Raw genomic sequence first — 20,019 nt, forward strand, 5'->3', positions numbered from 1 at the left:
GACTACAGCCAATCTCCTGTCTTTTCCCCATATACCTGCACACCATTGCTATACAAAAAAAATGCTCTCTTGAATGCCTCAAATGAACCTGCTTCCAAAAAGGCTCATTCCATACCTTAACAATTCCCACATTACCCTTGCTTTACTAGCACATCATTTTACCTCATTCTTTTTTGTTTTACAAGTGGAAACAATTGTGCTCTATCTACTCAGGTGTCCAGCTGCTCATGATTTTGAAAACCTTCCAGGCTTCTTCTCTCCAGGGAGAATAGTCCCAGCTTCTTAATCTATCCTCATAGCTGAAGTTTCTCAAACCTGGAGCCATTTAAAAAAATCACTCATTCCAATGCATTCACATTTTTCCTATAAGGTAGCATCCACAATTGTTCACAATACTGCAGCTGAGGGCTGACAAGTGTCTTGTATAAATGCAATATCACCTCCTTGCTCTTGTATTGTATGGCCTATTAATCAAGTTGAGGACACTATGCTTCATTTACTGCTCTCTCCACCTGTCCTGCCACCTTCAATGTTCTGTGCACATATACATTCAGGTCCCTCTGCCTGTGTACCCTGTTGGAATTATAATCCCTATTTTACATTGTCTTTCAGTGTTCTTCCTCACACTTCTCTGCATTAGACCTCATCTTCCACCTATCCGTTCACACGACTAACTTTTCAACATCCTTTTGGAATTCCACAGTATCCTGCTCACGGTTTACATTCTTCGTGGCAGTATTACTACATAATATGTTAAGTTGAGATTCTGTTTTAAGTGAAACAGCTTCTGGTACTATTCAATAAAGAACTAAAAGTGCTCTTGCTATTTCATACAATATTGTTCCATCAATCAGCACCAGGAAAAAACAGATCAACTGGTCATTCATTTCATTTGCTGTTTGCTGTGTGTACATTGATAGTTGCATGTCATTTTCTTTTCAATACTATGAATAATGCTGATTAACATTAAATCAAAATACGTGAAATTTAATCTGAATGTTGACACAATTTATTCAAGGATGAAGAGAGTGTGAAAAACAGCTTATCCCATGTATTGATAGTATTCATTAAATGGTTGACTTTACAAATGCATGCCAATGACTGAGAGAATCATCTCCCAGGTCTATATATAAAGTAAGGAAATCAGCATTTGGTTTCCTAATGCACATATCCAGTTTGCAAGGCTCCTGAATGGCAGCATCACTCATAAATATTATGTGTTTATAACTTCACAATACAAGAGTGGAATAAATGCAATATTTCACTGTTTCTCATTGTGCATCATCCCTGTACAAGATGAGAAACTATTTCAACTATAATTTTTAATAATTTTTTTGGAATAGCCCTTGGGACCAGAAATGTACTAAATAACAAAAAATCTACACTCATTTGATCCTTATTTATATCTGGCTAAGATATGAATTATTAACATCCTTTACTTTCTGGATCTTTGCGGTGGATTTTGTATTTAATATAAGGTGGTGTAAAATAATTGTTTTAAGGAAACATTTGTGTAACATGTGTAACATTTTATTGTCTTTGAAGTGAATTATCTATTTTTACTTACAAAATACATGGACAAATAATTTATATCTGATCTACAAAGGAAAAGAGATATGTTTGTATCCTTTTTTAACCTGGTGTTTACCAGGACGCCTATTCAAGATCTTTACAGTCCTACTTGCCTTTCCCTTCTTTTCTAAGCTGCTCTTCAAAAAACTCATTGCAGGCAACGGTCAGAGCTGCAACTAAAATAACAAATTCATTGAAATCCACCTCATTGTCCTTGTTGGAATCAAGATCTTTCATAATATTGTCCACGAGAGATGGGTCCTTCTGAGACTGGAGAAACAAAGGAGAAAGTTAATTAGACGCATTTAACTTTATGAATGGTACAACTCACTGAAAAGCATTAATGCCAATTACACAGAAATTATGTAGGTAGCACATCATTGCTGAATAGTAAAAAAGGAAAATAAATATTACAATAGCATAGAAAACAAAATAAATCATTTTTAAATATGACAATTCTTCAATATTTCATTTGGAGTAGGCTATCTAAGCTTCTATGTTGTTAATGAACAATAAATACATTCTGATATGAAAACACATGAATTAAACTTAAGTAGCACTTGGCACAGAATGGAAAATAATGGCCTATATGAAAAATATAATGGCTGTCATCTCATCATAGGTTAGCAAGTTCAATTTTGAACAAATGTCTTACGTTTAAACCTGTTTTCCTGGATTATTTCATCAAATATTTCAAAAAGCTGCACTTTTATTAATAATTATGCACAGGCATATCGATCATGTCTTTTTTTATGCCGACAACCAGAGAGATTTCTCACTGGCTGTCTTTGCGGCCGCCACACTCATGGCCAGAGGATTCCTGCATTATGCTGTAGTTGCCCATTTGCTGGAAATAAAGTGTAGGATTTTTCACACAAATAGGAATTGCAAACTGACCGTATTTTGTGAACTGACACAGGCAGTCATTTTGAGGCCCCTCTCTCCAGCTTATTAAATTTTGAAATATAGAAGAAGAAGTTGCTGGAGAGAGAACTCCTCAAAATGAATGGTCTGGAGTTGTACCTGCAGAGAGGAAGGCCTCGTAGCCTTGGAGTGCTGGACCTTGATCTGCCATGGGGAGGCAGCTGACCTAGTCAGACTACCCTTTGGACATACCGCAAAGGCTGACTGGAAAATTTCAGTCGGCCTCTGGCAGTAGGCTGCATTAGGCCTTTAATGACCCCAAATTAGTTACCAGCTAACATGCCCCAGCAATCCCCCATGGAATATGTCCCATGAGAGGTTGGGGTGCTAGCAAACCAGCAAGACAATCAGAACACAACCTTCCTCTCCACTCATCCCATTAATATTCTGCCTATCAAATTTGAAAACATAATGGAGAGTGGGAGTTGAGAGAAGGAGGCCGTAAAATGTTGCAATTTGTTAGGATTGGTAAGGTCCTGGGGAGTGTTGCCAAACAAAGAGACCTTGGAGTGCAGGTGCAGAGTCCTTGAATGTGGAGACGCAGTGTGGTGAAGAAGGCATTTGACATGCTTGCCTTCATTGGTGAGTGTATTGAGTATAGGTCATGTGGTGAATGTACAGGATATTGGTGAGGTGACTTTTAGAATACTGTGTACAATTCTGGTTGCTCTTCTATAGGGACGATGTTGTTAAACTTGAGAGGGTGCAGAAAAGATTTACAAGCATGCTGGGACTGGAGGGTTTGAGTTACAAAGAAAGGCTAAATAGGCTGGGGCTATATTCCCTGGAATGTCAGAGGTTGAGGGGTGACCTTATAGAGGTTCATAAAATCATGAGAGGCATAAATAACCAAGGTCTTTTACCTATAGTGGGGAAATCCAAACCTAAAGGGCATAGGTTTTAGGGTGAGAGGAGAAAGATTTAACATAGACCTCAGTGTAAATTTTTCATGCAGGCGGTTGTGCGTGTCTGGAATGAGCTCCCAGAAGAAGTGGTGCAGTACAGTTACAATATTTAAAGACACCTAGATGGGTATATGAATAGGAAGGGTTTAGAGGGATATGGGTCAAATGCTGGCAAATGGGAATAGGTCAGGTTGGGATGTCTGGTTGGCACGGATGAGTTGGACTGAAGGGTCTGTTTCCATGCTGTTTGACTCTGAGTCTATAATAACTTCCTCTTAGATGTAAGGATCTCAGGATAATGATTTAAACTGAGTTTACTATACGGTGAAACTAGATAGTATAATTTTGATAGTTGGTCATCAAGGTCTGGTAACTTCAAAAGGTGTTTTCAGTTTAATCATAGAGTGAAAGAACGATGGACAAGCCATGGCTCTTTGGTCTATTAAATTCATGCTAGCTCTCTGCAAAAACAACACAGCTGAGAAGGAAAGTTATCTGATACATCAAGTAACAGATACCTTAATAGAGAATGCATAGGTGGCTGCACTTCAGAAGAGGGCAGATGAACATGTGAAGTGTCCTATGAAAGGAGCTAAGAGAGCACAAACAGAAGATGGTATTGATCCCAGTAATATGATGCCACCACGTAACCAGAAGCCATCACCAGATCAGTCATATCCATGTTCTCTCATCAGCGAGGAGTTTTATTTTATGAGGAGTTACGTCGTCAATCAGCACTATTTTCTCTTCAGTTCCTTATCTAATTCCCTTTTGAAATTTAAGATTTGAATGTGGTTCCACCATATTCTCAGGCAATGCATACCAGATCCTATTCAAATGTTGCTTTTCAAAATGATTACTGACATTGCCTGCACTCATTTTGCTAGTCTGAACCCTCATGATTTTGAACATCTCGATCAAACCTCCTCTCCGTGGTCTCGTTTCTAAGGAGAACAGCCCCAGTTGCTCCAATTATCCGTGTAACTAAAGTCCAATATCTTTGGAACCAATATCCTAAATTCTCTTTGAACCTTTTCCTAATGTGTGGTGCCTGCAAAACACAAGCTGAGTCAGATTGGTGTTTTATAAGGACTTATCATTCCTTGCTTTTGTGTACAATGCCTTATGTAAAAAGTTCAAGATCCTGTACAGCTGTTTAGCCATCATCTCAGCCTTTGATAATTTACGCATGTGTCCCACAGCCCTTTCTGTTCCTGTACCTCCTTTAGAATCCATATAAGGAAGGTTTACAGGAATATTGGCCAAACTCAGGCAAATGGGACGAGTTCAGTTTGGGATACATGGATGGTTGGGTTGAAGGATCTGTTTCTGTATTGTATGACTCAATGATTCTATTGTATTGCCTCTCCTTACTCCTCATTCCAAAATGCATCATTACACACTTTTCTATATTAAATTGCATCTGCCACGTGTTCATTCATTCTTGAAATCCATCACTATCCACCTCAAATTTTATAATAATTCGATTTTTGCATAATCTGCAAAGTTCAAAATTGTTTTGCATGTACTCAAGTCTAGGTTATTATATATTAACTAAAGCTATGGTCCTAGTGCTGATTCCTGAGGAATGTCACCAATCATCCTTCTCATACATACAAAACAATCATTCACCATCACACTGTTTTCAGCCAACTTTATATCCATGCTGCCATGTCCCTTTTATTTTGAGAGTTTCAGCTTTTATTCAGTGAAATTTTAATGATCCAGAACACTGTCCAGTATCCTACTTTCATTCTCACAGCGGGTACACCATTATGCATCATATTTTTATCGTGATACAATTTATACACACTAGAGCAGATAACATCCACACGGACATTTAGGCAGGAATCAATTGCTCTATGAAGCTTCCCCAAAGGAAAAAGAAATGAGAACAGGCTTTCTTTAGCCGTACTTAGGTCTCAAGATCCATCTCAATTGCACATCTGTAGGAATGGGTCACCCATCCCAAATAATTAAATGGTCCTGTCTGCCCAAACTCTAAAAGAGGTCAACTCAATGGATAATGGAGATTTGGTTCACTGCTCACAACAGTTCACAGGCACAAGATCACCAGAAACTCATGTTTGAGAGCAATTTTAGCATGGAACAGGTTTGTATTTCTAATAGAGGAAACCTTTCTCAAAATACAAAAGTATAGAACCCATTAATTCTAATGATGATAGCAGATGAATACATTCAAATGAGTTTTCTTCAGCTACAGTATTAATGGTAGCCATCAAACCATTTACTTTGAGCCAGTAAATGAATCTGTTAGAGTAATACACTGTTGCCATTCGAGCATCATGAGTCTTAATCTATCATTATCCCCAAAGGCAATTTGCAGCTTCATATGTTAGAAAATGTGTAGCACTTTGGTACGCAGTTAAAAAAGGGAAAAGCAGATTTACATATGATCCTTTCCACAACGCAGTTTTACTTTCACTTTTTCAATGAACCAGATGCACTCTTATCCATCAAAAGCTCCTCAAAAATAGAGCTTTTTTTTAAAAAAAAATTAAAATACTTGAAACAGCAGATTCTTACCTTATATATCTCCCATATCTATCTCTGGACTTTATTTGGATTTAGGACAGAGTTAAAATGCTTAATGAGCAAGCTTGTTTTATGTCTGTAAATTGTACGATTAAGATAGGTGTTGTAATTTGGTTCACAAATTAACTTTAATTAAACTGGTATTTGCATTGTCACACTTTATACACCTATAATCCATTTCAGAAATACCATGCTTAATGCAAAAGGCAGAATTGCAGTCAAGTTCAAATAGTTAGAAAATAAAAGAGGTGATTTTCAAATGTTCGCCACCTGTTTCTTGTCAGAGTGAGGGCAGGTGTAACTTGGCCTTTGTCTTCAGGCTTTCCTGTCAAAGGATCATTGACTAGCAAGTTGAATGTCCTCCACAAGATGCTGGATCCCAATTGTAATTTTCAGGAACAAATGGGTGGTCTGTCCACTCTGACCACTGTCCACTTGTGCAGGCTGCTTAAATGGAGAACTGCGAGCCACTCAAAAAGAAAAGCCAAATGAACCATAACTTTCTTTTGTTCTGCGATAATTTCCACTGTGTTCCAGAGTAGAAAGCAGATGCCTGAGCACACAATGTACTCTCCTGCATTTGTTACCTCAACTTGAGCACCAGCAGTGTGAGCTAGCTGTCTAAAAACAAAATAATTTATTTGATTACCTTGTAAGCTAGAGAATGGCATTGGATTCTTAATTTAGGTGACCATAGAATCTATACCTTTCTAGAGGGCTTTTAATGATGGTAGGATTGCTGTTCCTTGTTTTGGAAACATACTGCAATAGTGATTACGAAATACCAGATGATTGTAAAATTTATCTAGTTTACTAATGTCCTTTAGTGAAGGAACTCAACTGTCCTTATCTAGCCTGACCTTTATGTGACTCCAGACCCACATTAATGTACAGTTTTCCCCGCTTTTCGGACAATCACTTCATGCCAATTTGCTTTTACGGAAGTCCTACATTAGTACCTGCTTTCTCTATCCAGAAGAGGATTTTCACTTTTACAAAATAGCGAGAGTGGTGCTGACCAGAAAGCGCCTTCCCCAGAAATGTTAATAGATGACCCTCTTCCTCTCTCTTCCACATCGCAGTCTCCTGTACCTCCCACCACCCCAACCTCCGATGACTTGGCCTAATATACCATCATCGCCATCACATCTTAGCCTTTCAAGTGTGCTTGCTGTTTTTCCAATTCTGGTGAGTGAAATTACACTGTACATACATTATTTCAGTTTTATACAGGTTGTATAATTATCATATCATTCCTGCTTTTACTATATGTTAGTGTTATTTTAGGTTTTGTGCATTATTCGGTAGGTTATTTTTTGGGAGTGGAAATGCTTAAAACTTTTTCCTATATAAATTAATGATAAGTGCTTCTTCGCTTTGTCTCGTTTCAGCTTAAGAAAGGTTTCATAGGAATGCTCTGCTTTTGGAGAGCGGGGAACTCCTGTAATTGATTCTGAATTGCTCTCTTAAATCATTGAGCAAGCCATTGTTGTCTCAATTAGGGATGAAAATAAATTAGCAATCCCCATATCCTGCAAATTAATAAATAATAAAAACAATTACAATCCTACAGTCAGTAAGGGATGCAAAGAGAGAAAAGAAATTCCACAATAAGGAAAAGACAAACAGAAAAAGGAAAGCACTCAGGATGAGCAGAGGTGAAACTTGTGCTATTTAATGTACACATGATTGGCTAGAGTTGGATTCTTCTTTCTTTGCAGCAGAAGCCTCACATCTGTCAGTGCTGATAGATCTATCTATCCTATTATCACCAAAACTACTTTAACAATAATCTTAAGTAGTTAACTGCTCAGTGTAAACCAAATATATTGACGTTACAGTATTGTTACCTATGCTTAACGATTAGTTTTGAACTTTACAGCTATTTCTGACATATTAGTATATTATTTTTTGACCAATACTGTAACCAACATAATAACTACTTATCTTACTTGGCACCTTTAATGTGCTAAAATATCCTGAGGCACTTCATAGAATCATAGAAACCCTACAGTGTGGAAAGATGCCATCCATCCCATTGAGTCTGCACCAACCCTCTGAAAAGCATCCCACCCACACCCAACCCCCCTATCCTTTCCCCATAATCCTGAATTTCTCATGGTTAACCCTCCAAAGCCTACACATCCTTGGACATTATGGACAATTTAGTACAGCCTATATACTTAACCTGCACATCTATTCACTGTGGGAGGAAAACAGCATCCAGAAGAAACCCATGCAGATACAGGGAGAAAATGCAGACTCCTCACAGACAGTCAACCGATACCGTGAGGCAGCAGTGCTAACTACTGAGCCACCGTGCCTCCCCTACCTCCCATGCAGAAGAGCATTTTTAAACAAACATTTCAGGGAAGCATGGTGGCTCAATGGTTACATGTTGACTATGCAGGCCCTTTCATGGGCTAAATGTTTTTAGTCATTGTGAATGCCCACTCAAAATGGACATGCATAGGGTTCATTCATCAAAATGGGGACAACAACAGAAAAACTGTACGCATCTTTGGCAATATATGGAGTCCCAGAACTGTTGGAGCAGATAATGGGCCATAGTTTGCCAGCAGGGAATTTGAGTAGTTCCTAAAGTCAAATAGTATTCGGCTCATAAGGACAGCTCCATACCATCCATCACCCAATGTCTGTCAGAAAAAGCAGTCCAAACATTGAAGGTAGGCTTAAAGAAACACGCTTTATCTCCACTTGATACCAAACTGTCCCAGTATCTATTTGATAATAGAACCATCCCTCATGCAATTGCAAGGATAGCTCCAGCACAGTTACTAATGGGGAGAAGACTCCACACCAGGTTCAATCTGATGTTCCTGACCTGGGCAGAGGGTGGGGGCTGGGTGGAGGTGGAGGTGAAGGTTGGTGAGGCAGTGTGAAATAGCATCAGGAACACCAAGGCCAGACACAAGATTCCACTGAGCAAGGCAGACAGGGGACTTCCCTTCAGGGGACGAGTTTGGTATGGGAACTTCAGGAATGGTTCTGCATGGTCAGAGGCATGGTTGATGCAAGGTCATTTCCAGTGATGTGTAATGTTCTGGTAGGTGCAATGGTCCTGAAAAACACGTGAACCCATACGAAAGGTGCAAACTTACAAATGGCATGGGAGCAAAATGTGCCTGGCTCCCGACTGCCTTTCTGACTGTTCCAGAGCCCATGGGTTTGTGCTGTCCGTCAAGTGTTGAAGATACCTCAGCATCTCAGATGGCAACAGTGGATCTCACTGCCTCAACACCCTTTGCCACCCGTAGAAGAGAATAAATTTCACCTGCCTTGCTCCAGGTGCAAGGTGTGAGCTACTGTGCACTATAGGCCACCCGTTTCAGAAGCAGAGTTGGAGGAGCCGGACCTGGTGCTAAAACACCCAGGAGAAGCTACAGAAAAAAGAACTGACCTATGTCCTTGGACTTAGAGAGGGAGAGATGTAATGATTGTAAGAAGGTCAACCAGGTGGGCTGCATAGAATATGAGTTCCCTGATTGGGGCTGTTAATTGGGCCCAATAAGGGAGGGCTGGATGACAGATATAAACAGGAGAGTAAAAAGAAGAAAAAAAAACAGGAGAGTGCATACTGCACACACACACCATGGATGCTGGAGAAAAAAAATAAGCACTACCGCAGTTAGGTGATAGTGTGGGTGTTAAAAAAAAACAGAAAAAATAAATAAATAACCAGGAGTGTGAAAGGTTCTGCTCATTCTTAGAGCTGACTCTAAGGAAGCTGGATCGGTATTAAAGACACCCCAGGCGTAAACAAAACATGACTTGGTGATGGAATACTGGCCTCTGTTGAGTTATTTCAGTGAATCTGTGGAATTCTAAACTGCAGGGAGCTGTACAGGCTGGGTACCAAGACTATTCTAGGCTAGGATAGACACTTTAAATCAACAAGGCAATCAAGGGTTCAAGGGAAACCACAGGGAAGTGGAGTTGTCCATTGTCAAATCAGCCATGACCTCAGTGAACGGTGCAGAGGACTCAGTGTACCAAAGGGCTTGCTTGTGCTCCTATTTCTCATGATCTTACAGTATAATAGCTCTGTTCTATCCATAAGAAAGAGGTTGGGTAATTGAATAATCCAAGCCTGATCAGACAACATTTTGATTAACAGGTGTGTCAAAGGTTATGAACAGGTAGATGGAGCAGATAGGAAAATGGATTTAAGACCACAGGTAGAGCAGCCAAAATTTTACTGAATGGTAGAACAGGCTTGAAGGGTCTAATGGCCTACACTTGCACCTGTTACTATGTTCTAAGTTTAAGCTTCCTGTTGTTTACCACTTCACCTCATTATTCCATTACCCTGAATTTAGTTTCCATTGTCATGCTTCCCATGAAGCTCAATAAAATGTCATCGATCTACCATACACAATACAATATTATCTGGTCTTAATATTGATGTCAGCAGGTTGATACCTTCACTAGAGACCCTCTGTGTTTCCCCTCTTCAATAAGTTTTAGTAAAGTGGAATCAGAGGTGAAGATTGCTCTTCAACACACCTTTGGAGTGATCGTCAGTGAGCCTTGTGCTGGCTTTTCTGCATATCTTCTGAGCCACTAAAGCTTGCATCATTTTTGTTCCTCTATGTCCCTCCTCTTCAAATTCACAATTCACATTTTCTGGATCTTGACTTTGTCTTGAATTTATATAGTTTTACCCACTATCATTCTATTCTCACCCTGTCAGTTAACCATTTTCTGTTCTAACTGTAATCATTTTGTCATTTAATGTGGTCTTTAGTTTATGAGTTTAAGCATTTACCTTTCTCTCGTTCTGTTTTATCATTCAATTGTTCATCTTTAACATCATCCCATTCTGCTAGAGTTAAGCCTAAAAACTTTACAACTTGTTACTACTTTGAAATGTTGTCTGTCAGTTGTTTTCGTATTTTCTGGTTATGGCTTAGATTTTCAGCACTTATAGTAGTGTGATGTTTTGGTCTTTAAAATATTCCAAAGTTCTCATCAAATTCCCCATTTTTGTTGAGTCATTCTTAAATAATCATCAAATAATCATGAAGAAAAAAAGGTTGTAGGAGTCGATGGCCATGATGGTTCCTATAATGTATAACTTAGCACTTTAAAAATAGTTTAGCAGTCCATAACTAACAAATGTACGAATAAAGTTTGTTCCATTACATGCTTCAAAAAAGAACACAGTGCAGCTGAAAGGAGCCTTTGAGTATTTGTGACTTGGATTACAATCTTGATCGAATATCATTCTGAACCCAAAGCAGTCAGCAAGACAGAAAACAAGGCCCAACTTATTTTTTAAAATTTGGACATGGTATGACACAGTTCTGTGGCCATCACTACTTTAGGGACTTAAACCAGAACTTTCAAGCCCAAGTGTAGAGACTCTATCACTGTGCCAGGGAACTCTTAAGACACCTTTCTCTGGGGATCAAGTTGAATGAACTGTTCAGACTTACAACTCCTTCAACGTGCTAGCCCCACCTATTACTCCTTTACTTTTTCCCCATCACAACAAAATGGATTTTCTCCCCAGCAGCCATGATTCCAATTGAACTATTTATGTACAAAGCCCATTAAGGGCAATGACTAACCAACCAACCCAACCACCCCGTGCCTCAACACTTTAACTCCCCCTCCCACTCCACCAAGGACATGCAGGTCCTTGGACTCCTCCATCACCAGACCATAACGGTTGAAGGAAAAGCGCCTCTTCTTCTGCCTGGAAACCCTCCAACCACAAGGGATGAACTCAGATTTCTCCAGTTTCCTCATTTCCTCTCCCCCCACCTTGTCTCAGTTAAATCCCTCGAACTCTTCCTGACCTCTCCGCCCCCACCCCACTCTGACCTATCGCCCTCACCTTGACCGCCTTCCACCTATCGCATCTCCATCGCCCCTCCTCCCTACCTTTTATCTTAGCCTGCTGGACACACTTTCCTCATTCCTGAAGAAGGGCTTATGCCCGAAATGTCGATTCTCCTGCTCTTTGGATGCTGCCTGACCTGCTGCGCTTTTCCAGCAACACATTTTCAGCTCTGATCTCCAGCATCTGCAGACCTCACTTTCTCCATTAAGGGCAATGCAAACCATCAAACATGAGGGAGAGGGGAGGGGTCTAAATGAAATGGAGTTTAACTGTTACTCCCTTACACCTACCCAGTCAATTAAGTAATCAATTAATCTCAATGAACGGCTTAACTGCTTGTTACATTACCATGGAATCTTTCCAGTTTCTGCAGGCAGTGTGTTACAGCTCAAAGTACTGAAGCTAAACACATAGAAGTCAGAATAGAAAGCATTAGAAATGCTCAGCAGGTCAGACAGCATCTGTGGAGTGTGGATATTTATACTTCAGGTTCATTACCTTATTGGAACTGGAAATGATTACAAAAACAACTAAAGCAAGGATTCATGATGGGGTGGAAAACAGGAGAGATTGAAGGTTAAAAGAGATGAATAGGCAGGTGCTTAAAGGATAATAAAAGGATGACAACATGAATCTAGAAGAAGAGTTTATTGCTAATGCAGAAATATTACCATAACCTTTAGTCAGAAAATCAAAACACAATGGTAGCACAGTGTATGGTGTCAAATATTGATATCAATGTTGAGAGCAGAAGGCTGGAAAGCAGCTCATCAAAAGAGAAAATTCTGTTTTGTTGTTTTCCTCCCCCCTTGAAATCCCTATGCCTTTGTTTTAAACCTGTTGCATTTCTGACCTTGTTTCAGTTCTGATAAAGGGTGATTGCCCAGAAATGTTGACTCTGTTTCTTGTTCCTCAGACACTGCGAGACCAGAAGCTGTTTTTGTTTTCAGGGGGAGTGGCACACAGTAAATTGCTCCTTCAGAGAGCAGTGCAGACCTGATGGGTCTCTGTTTGTGCTATAACTGAGTTTTGATTCTATTTTAGGTATCTGGCATCTCCAACATATTGCTTTTGTGAACATACAAAAGGCAGAAGTGGGTGCAGTTACAACATTTAAAAGGCATTTGGAAGGGTATATGAATAGAAAGGGTTTAGAGGGATATGGGCCAAATGCTGGCACAAATAGGATGAGATCAGATTGGGATGTCTGGTCAGCGTGGATGCGTTGGACTGAAGGGTTGGTTTCTGTGCTGTATGATTCTGCACACAAGCATGTTTCCCTAAAATACCACATTAACCCGTAGCAACTACTTTAACTCTTGGTCAAATCTCAACTTTTCCTTCTAAATATCATTAATAACTAGTCTGTTCTAAAAATTTATTCTAATTACTCTAAAAATGATTCATATGCACTAACACGTGTATCTGTTCAGATAAAATAGCTAACTGATTTCCTTGTGCTGCTGCTTGTGGGGAGTTGGTAGATACATTCATAATCCATGTCTATATGCCATGAAGGGAATAGTATTACAGCAGTTAAAGAGTACAATTCACTTTTTATTGCTTGATACAAGGATTAGGTCTATTTTAATTGTACTGGGGAAATTCCCTGTACTTCAGCCAGTTAGAAATTCTGGAATGTAGCAGCACCTGGTAGTACCATGCAACAGACCCTTGGAGATGGATGGAATAAGGGACGGAATATTAACTCCAGTCAAACATAGATATTCTGGTATGTTGCATTATTTTATTGCAACAAACCTGTTTCTCCTGACCATCTGATTAGTGCAATTCCTGTAAATAACACATAATTAGGCTACAGGATCTAGCTATAGCTTGCAAAGTCACTGACCAAGACTATCAGAAATGTCAAGTTTTTGGAATAGGCTGGTGCCTTTGGATAAAAGATTTAGCAAAGGTTCAGTACAATTCACTAATTCATGTAATCTTATCAACAAAAAACTAATTTTGAGTTTATTTTATACGTGTACATTTCCAAATTGTTAAGAATTAAAGTAAACTAATTTTGAGGGATGTGGTTTCTACATTGCAGAAGGTGATGCCAAAAGTGCCTGAGGAAGTAACAATTTAAGACTGGAATAAGGATTATGTTTTTTATTGACATGGACGATAAATAAGAAGTGGCAACATAATTACAGAAAATATGCATTTATGTTGATGATGCCATGAGCTGAAAAAAGTCAGAATAATTCATCAATTTATTGATGTTTTGTTATAAAGCTGCTGGTGGAATGAATAGTATTACAAGTTTGCAAAAAAGAAATAGAAGCTTGATCTTCTTATACTAGACATCCCTTATTCACTTTACTAGCCCCTCTGTTGTTGAATCCCAAGGAATCTATGTATATATTTATGGGTGGCACGGGGGCACAGTGGTTGGCACTGCTACCTCATAGTGCCAGAGACCCAGGTTCAATTTCTACCTCAGGCAACTGTCTGTGTGGAGTTTGCACATTCTCCCCGTGTCTGCATGGGTTTCCTCCGGGTGATCCGGTTTCCTCCCACAGTCCAACAATGTGCAGGCCATCCTAGTGTTAGGTGAAGGGGTAAATGTAGGGGAATGGGTCTGGGTGGGTTACTCTTTGGAGGGTCAGTGTGGACTTGTTGGGCCAAAGGGCCAATTTCCACAATGTAAATAATCTAAAAAAAATCTACCTTTGTCCATGTTCCCAGAAGAAGCAGGCAGTAACCAAAGGAGAAGTGCAGCAAGAAAACCCCTTAGCAGTACATGTGTGGAGATTTCAGAGTGAACTACACATCAGCACTACCAAGAAAGTAAATGTCGTCTGCCAAAGTATATTATGGAATGAGTTCAAGAGCCAAGGGTTCAAAGAAATATTGAGTGGAAGCAGGAGGAGTGCAACCAACAGCAGTACACATTAATTATCAACCCATTAAAATTGTAAAGACAGAGGCTGTCCAAGATTTGCACTTTCTACAAAAGGCTCCCCTTGAGGCAGGGACTCATGGCAATTGCAGAATGTACAGCTGCCCAAAATCACAGCATATGATATTTGTGAAACTTAGAGCGACACACTAGTTGAGATCCATCTAAAATCAAAATAGCATTGGTGACCAAAAAGCAGGCAGAAAAGAAAAAGTGAGAGAGGAGGTATATTAGAGTTCTACAGTGCAGAAAAATATCCTCTGGTCCATTGAGTCTGCACCAGTCAAAAACAAATACTTAACTTTCTAATCCTATTTTCCAGCACTTGTCTTGGCATCACAAGTGTATATCTAAATACTTCTTAAATGATATGAGTGTTTCTGCTTCTACCACCCTAACAAGCAGTGAGTTCCAGGTTCCCATTACCCTCGGTAAAAATGGTTTCCTCACATTCTACTTAAACTTCCTGCACTTTACCCTAAATCTATGCACCACTGGTTATAGAATGTTTCACAGTAATCAGCTGTCAAACTACCTGAGAAAAGTAACAAAGTGTAATCAAGGGATACAAATACTGATTGGTATTTCAAAATCATAATTTGTGGTGTTGTCGAGAGGTATGTACTTGACACAGGAGTGTGGCGATAGCTTCAGATGCCATCTTCAAGTACTACTGGAAACTCATGCTATCAAGTAGCACTTATTCAGCACTAACCAACCCATTGACGTACAGTTTGGGTGCTGTTAGGATGACTCAACTCTAGATGTTATTACAACTTTGTTCTAAACAGGTCATAAGAACTGATTTCAGGAGCTGAGTGAGATCAAGGCAGCATCTAAACAAGTGCGACCTCAAGGAATCCAAGTAAAATGAAAATCAATTGGATTGAGGGGGAAATCTTGCCATGAGTTCAAACTATGCCTGGTTTAAATGAATAAAAATATCAACAGTTGAGGCCAATCATCTCAGCTATAAGACATTGCTGTAGAAATTCTTTAGGACTGTATTTTCTCCTTTCTCTGGCACACACTCATCTTTGATGGTCTGCATTGCTCTTAACCAACTTTACACATCAATTAATCAATTGGAAAACATAGATGATTTATTGGTGGTGGTTAACAGATGGAAAAAATACCATGGGGAATTTGGTGAAGGAAGCAAAATATTCAAATGTATGTAACAGCCTTTCTGGATATATTAAAAAAAGATTAGGACAGTGTCCTAAGTCCAACCATCTTCACCTATTTCATCAATTAGCAAATCCCTATTCAGGGAGTCACACTGACCTTGAACTTGACCAAACACAAATACTGATACAACAGTTGGTCATGGGTTGGGAATTCTGCAGTGAGTAATACACCTCCTAACTCCCCAAAGCCTGTCAGCCATCTACAAACCACCAGTCTGAATTGTGATGGAATATTGTCCACTTGTCTGAATGAGTGCAGCTCCAACTACACTCGAGCCTTAACAGCAATTAGGCCAATGCAGTCCACTTATTTGGCATTCCATCCAACAACTTAAGCATTCACTCCCTCCACCACCTTTACATAGTGGCAACAGTGTGTACCATATACAAGATACACTGCCTGAATTTGTCAAACCTCCTCCAACAGTGTCTTCCAAATTGTTGCCCCTACTAACTTGAAGAACAAAGGTAACAGGTGATATTGGAACACTACCATCTGTACGTTTCCCACCAAATCTCACACCAAACTAACTTGGAACTAAGTGATCATTATTCCAATATTGTATGATCAAAATCCTGCAACTGTCTCCCAAACAGCACTGTGGATATACTTTCACCACATTGACTTGCAATGGTACAAGTAAGCAACTTCCCACCACCATTACAGGGCACTTAGGAATGGGTTTGCCAGTGATGCACACATCTAAGGAATGAATAAAAATTCTTTAGAAATGTCTGGCTTTTTTTTTGAAAAATTGAAGCATCTTTAAAAATTAAGTGTTATCAGTTTGCACTTACAACACCTTAATTGCAATCACTCTGTTGAAAATCCTTTGTGAAAATATCCAGACAATAAACATGTATCATTAGGACTATGGGCCATGGTACAAGGTGATTTATACCCTCAATCTTTTATTCTGTCTGTTTATTATTGTGACTAGTAATACCATTTCCAGCATGTAGAAAAACAAAGTCTGTAAATGATACTTAATTCCAGAGAAGACTTTGTTTGTTATCTACAGCATTTCTCTAGTGCTTCTACAGAAATCCCTTGGGAAATGACATTCCCTAAGTGGATCTAATGAAGCCAAATTTGGCATTAATTGAATAGAAATAATGTACATGTTTATGGAGAAAGGGTGGAAGAATGGCACTAAATCATGATGCTTACTTGGAGACACAAGCCATACAACATCGGCTGATTGAGTTCTTCTGCAACATAACACTGTGGCAATGCTATTCAAATAGGGTGTGTTACTTTTGTGTAATAAGAAGCATGCTTAAAGTTATGGTGAAAGTACATTTTTTGGTTTTATTCTACAGAATTCTGCCTGATTCAAGTGTTTACTTTCTCTCCTTTCTAAGACAAATAAGTATCCATAAATATCAGCAATGCTGTTTTGCTGTTGTGAGCTGAGGAACCCCTCCTAAAGGACAGTTTCCAGAATGTCCTGCAGAATTTAAACACAGGGTAACTTTACAGAATCAGAATCACAGAATGAAATGGAGGCCATTTGACCCATCGTGTGTGCAATGGCTCTGTGAACATTTTAACTCAGTGCCAATCTCCTGCCTTTCCCTGAAACCCTATACATTTGTTTCCTATTTAAATAATCATTCAGTGGCTTGTTTCTTCTTTTCTAAGACAGTTATGTCCACATTAACAGGCTGGAGGTTTCACAGGCAGCAGGCATGCTTCGTAACTTCAAATCTTTTGGAAATGAAAGAGATCATGAAGCTCCCGATCATGGGGAGTGGAGCTTGATCGTGGGAGAGTTCGGAATCACTAGAAAGGGTATGGGGGTGATTGAATAATGGTCCAGGAGATCAAAATCATGGCAGGGGACAGGCTATCAAATGATAGTCCAGCAGCTCCTGACTATAAGGGGCAAACACAATGGTGGTTTGAGGAGTGCCCCAATCACTGTTGACTGTTTTCTGGGCGAGCATTTTACAATTAGAGAATATATAGCAGCATTTATCTACCTTAAGTGCATCTATGTTATTCACATAGCTCAGCCACTCTATCATGGTTACAAATTCTACACAGAAACTCCCAGACATGGGCTTTGAAGGTAAGTGCAGACTAGGAACAGCATTAGGCTCAGTCATCCTGGCACAGGACATTTTAAACATTTTACAAGATGGTTTCCAACTGATTTCACTGGACGCTTTCTCACAGTTTGAGATTTTATTTCAGGTTGCACAATTAAATAAAATAAACTGGCAAAGTCGATTGTAATAAGCAATTTTATTCATGAGCAAGTTGCTGAAAAACTTTGGCTCATGAAAACAATGCTATTGTTTGGTAAAGTGCCAGAGGAAAGGTGAGGCTTGTGTTTTGCTCGCTAAGTTTTTGTGATGTAGAATGCACTAGCTGAAATGGTGGCGAAGGCTGATTCAATGGTACTTTCTAAGGGGAGTTGGAAAAAGAAGCGTTTGCAGGGAAAGGGAAGAAGAGTAAGGATGATTGTGTAATAGATTCAATACAGACATGAAGGAGGGAAGAATCTCCTGTGTGTGTGATACTCATAATATTGTATTTTACTCATCTCTGCTGAATAGTGGAAGCTGTAGGAATGGGTTTCAGACAGCAAACAGACATTGAATATTTGTTGTTTAATTCCCTTACCCAGTGTTTGTTGCCAAATGCAAGAAACTGCAGAATTCATGCAATTTTCACACTAGAGTTACAAATGGCTCACTATGGAGAAGTCATAATTACTATGTGAGAAAGTAGTAGAGAGAAAAGAAAAGAAGGCTGTTGGGGTTGAACCCAATCCCTTTGCCCATTTCAGAGTCACTTCGTGCTCTTACCGCCAGGAAATTTCCCAGTTCACTTTGCAGAAGGTCCTTCAGTTCGCCCTTGTTGAGTTTGTACTTATCTCCCTCTTTTCCAGAATAATTGTGAAAGACGTGGATCAGTGAATCCATGGCACCCTCCAGCTGCGATGGCATCTTGACAGAGGTCTGAGGAACAAGATGCAAGCAGAAACCAGCAGGTTAGTACTATGTCATGCTACCTGCCTCCTACATCCACAAAAAAACATAAGAGCAATCAATTCTTTTTAATAAGGGCAATATACAGAATTCAATTATCAGAAAAATATAGCTGGGTAAATAAATGGCCTGCAATAATACAGTAATCCTAGTTTATCCACCTTAGGTATAAATATTGAAATTAGTCTAAAATCCAATTAGCAGAGTATCTATAAATAATGAATGTACTGCCACTGAATGAGTTATTTCTACCAGAAAATTTCTACAAAGGAAGTGTCTTTATAAGTACATTAACCAAATTACAGTTGGAAGCACTGAGAAAGCCGGGAAGTAAAGGAGATATTACCTGCTATCGGAAAGGCAGTTAGAACCAATCAACTGGATATGGAAGGATATCTCCTCCTGCAGGATTTATAGCTGAAGTATGATTTGAAACACACCTACTTAATTGCATCAACCAATAATAGCTGCAAGCCAGTCTGGTTGGTTAAATGCAGAAACACAAACAGCAGTCCTCCCAAGATACTGAACTAAGTACTGTGTCCTGATTAATGCCGGATCATCAGTTTGCTGGATTCAAGGATGTCACCTGTGAAAGTCACAAGTGTTAATTTCCCAACTCTGTACGGTTGATGTGTTCAGGTGAGCTATTCACCAAAGGTGGGTCACCTGTATATTATAAGTAAGTATCATACAAGGCCTTCAACATAATTTTTAAAATCCACTTTGTCCACTTATAACCCATCCTATGTATTGCCTGTAATCAAGTATAAAACATTTTCTTCAATCACTGGCCACTAATATACCAAATTGGCATTGACTGTATTAAGTTATTAGTGCTTGTTGTTCTCCCCACTATGTCCTGTAGCAGCTGTGGCAATCCCCTTGTTGGAAATATTTTTTCCTTCCTCACTTTCTCTCTCTGGGAAATAGACGTGTTCAAAGGTATCACTTATTATAAAACAATTTGTTCATTAAACAATGTTCCCCATTTCCTCTCCCTAGTTCCCCTGCTATCTATGCTGCAGGACAATCCTGTAGGCATTGTCTCAATGGGATATGTTACTGACCTAGGCCCAGACTAATAATGAAGCT

At 39.3% G+C, this 20,019-nt stretch overlaps 1 protein-coding gene across 1 annotated transcript; it reads right to left on the reverse strand.

Annotated features, from left to right (window-relative positions):
• Positions 1-1,677: 1,677 nt before the first annotated feature.
• Positions 1,678-18,882, reverse strand: s100z (S100 calcium binding protein Z). Its single transcript, XM_060843688.1, has 2 exons — positions 18,742-18,882; positions 1,678-1,842 (listed from the first exon to the last, which is right to left on the reverse strand). The coding sequence occupies exons 1-2, from the start codon at positions 18,880-18,882 to the stop codon at positions 1,678-1,680; spliced, it is 306 nt and encodes a 101-aa protein (XP_060699671.1).
• Between the last annotated feature and the right edge of the window lie 1,137 nt (positions 18,883-20,019).

The sequence above is a fragment of the Hemiscyllium ocellatum genome, chromosome 2 (genome assembly GCF_020745735.1).
Source record: "Hemiscyllium ocellatum isolate sHemOce1 chromosome 2, sHemOce1.pat.X.cur, whole genome shotgun sequence".
In the NCBI taxonomy this organism is placed as follows: Eukaryota; Metazoa; Chordata; class Chondrichthyes; order Orectolobiformes; family Hemiscylliidae; genus Hemiscyllium; species Hemiscyllium ocellatum.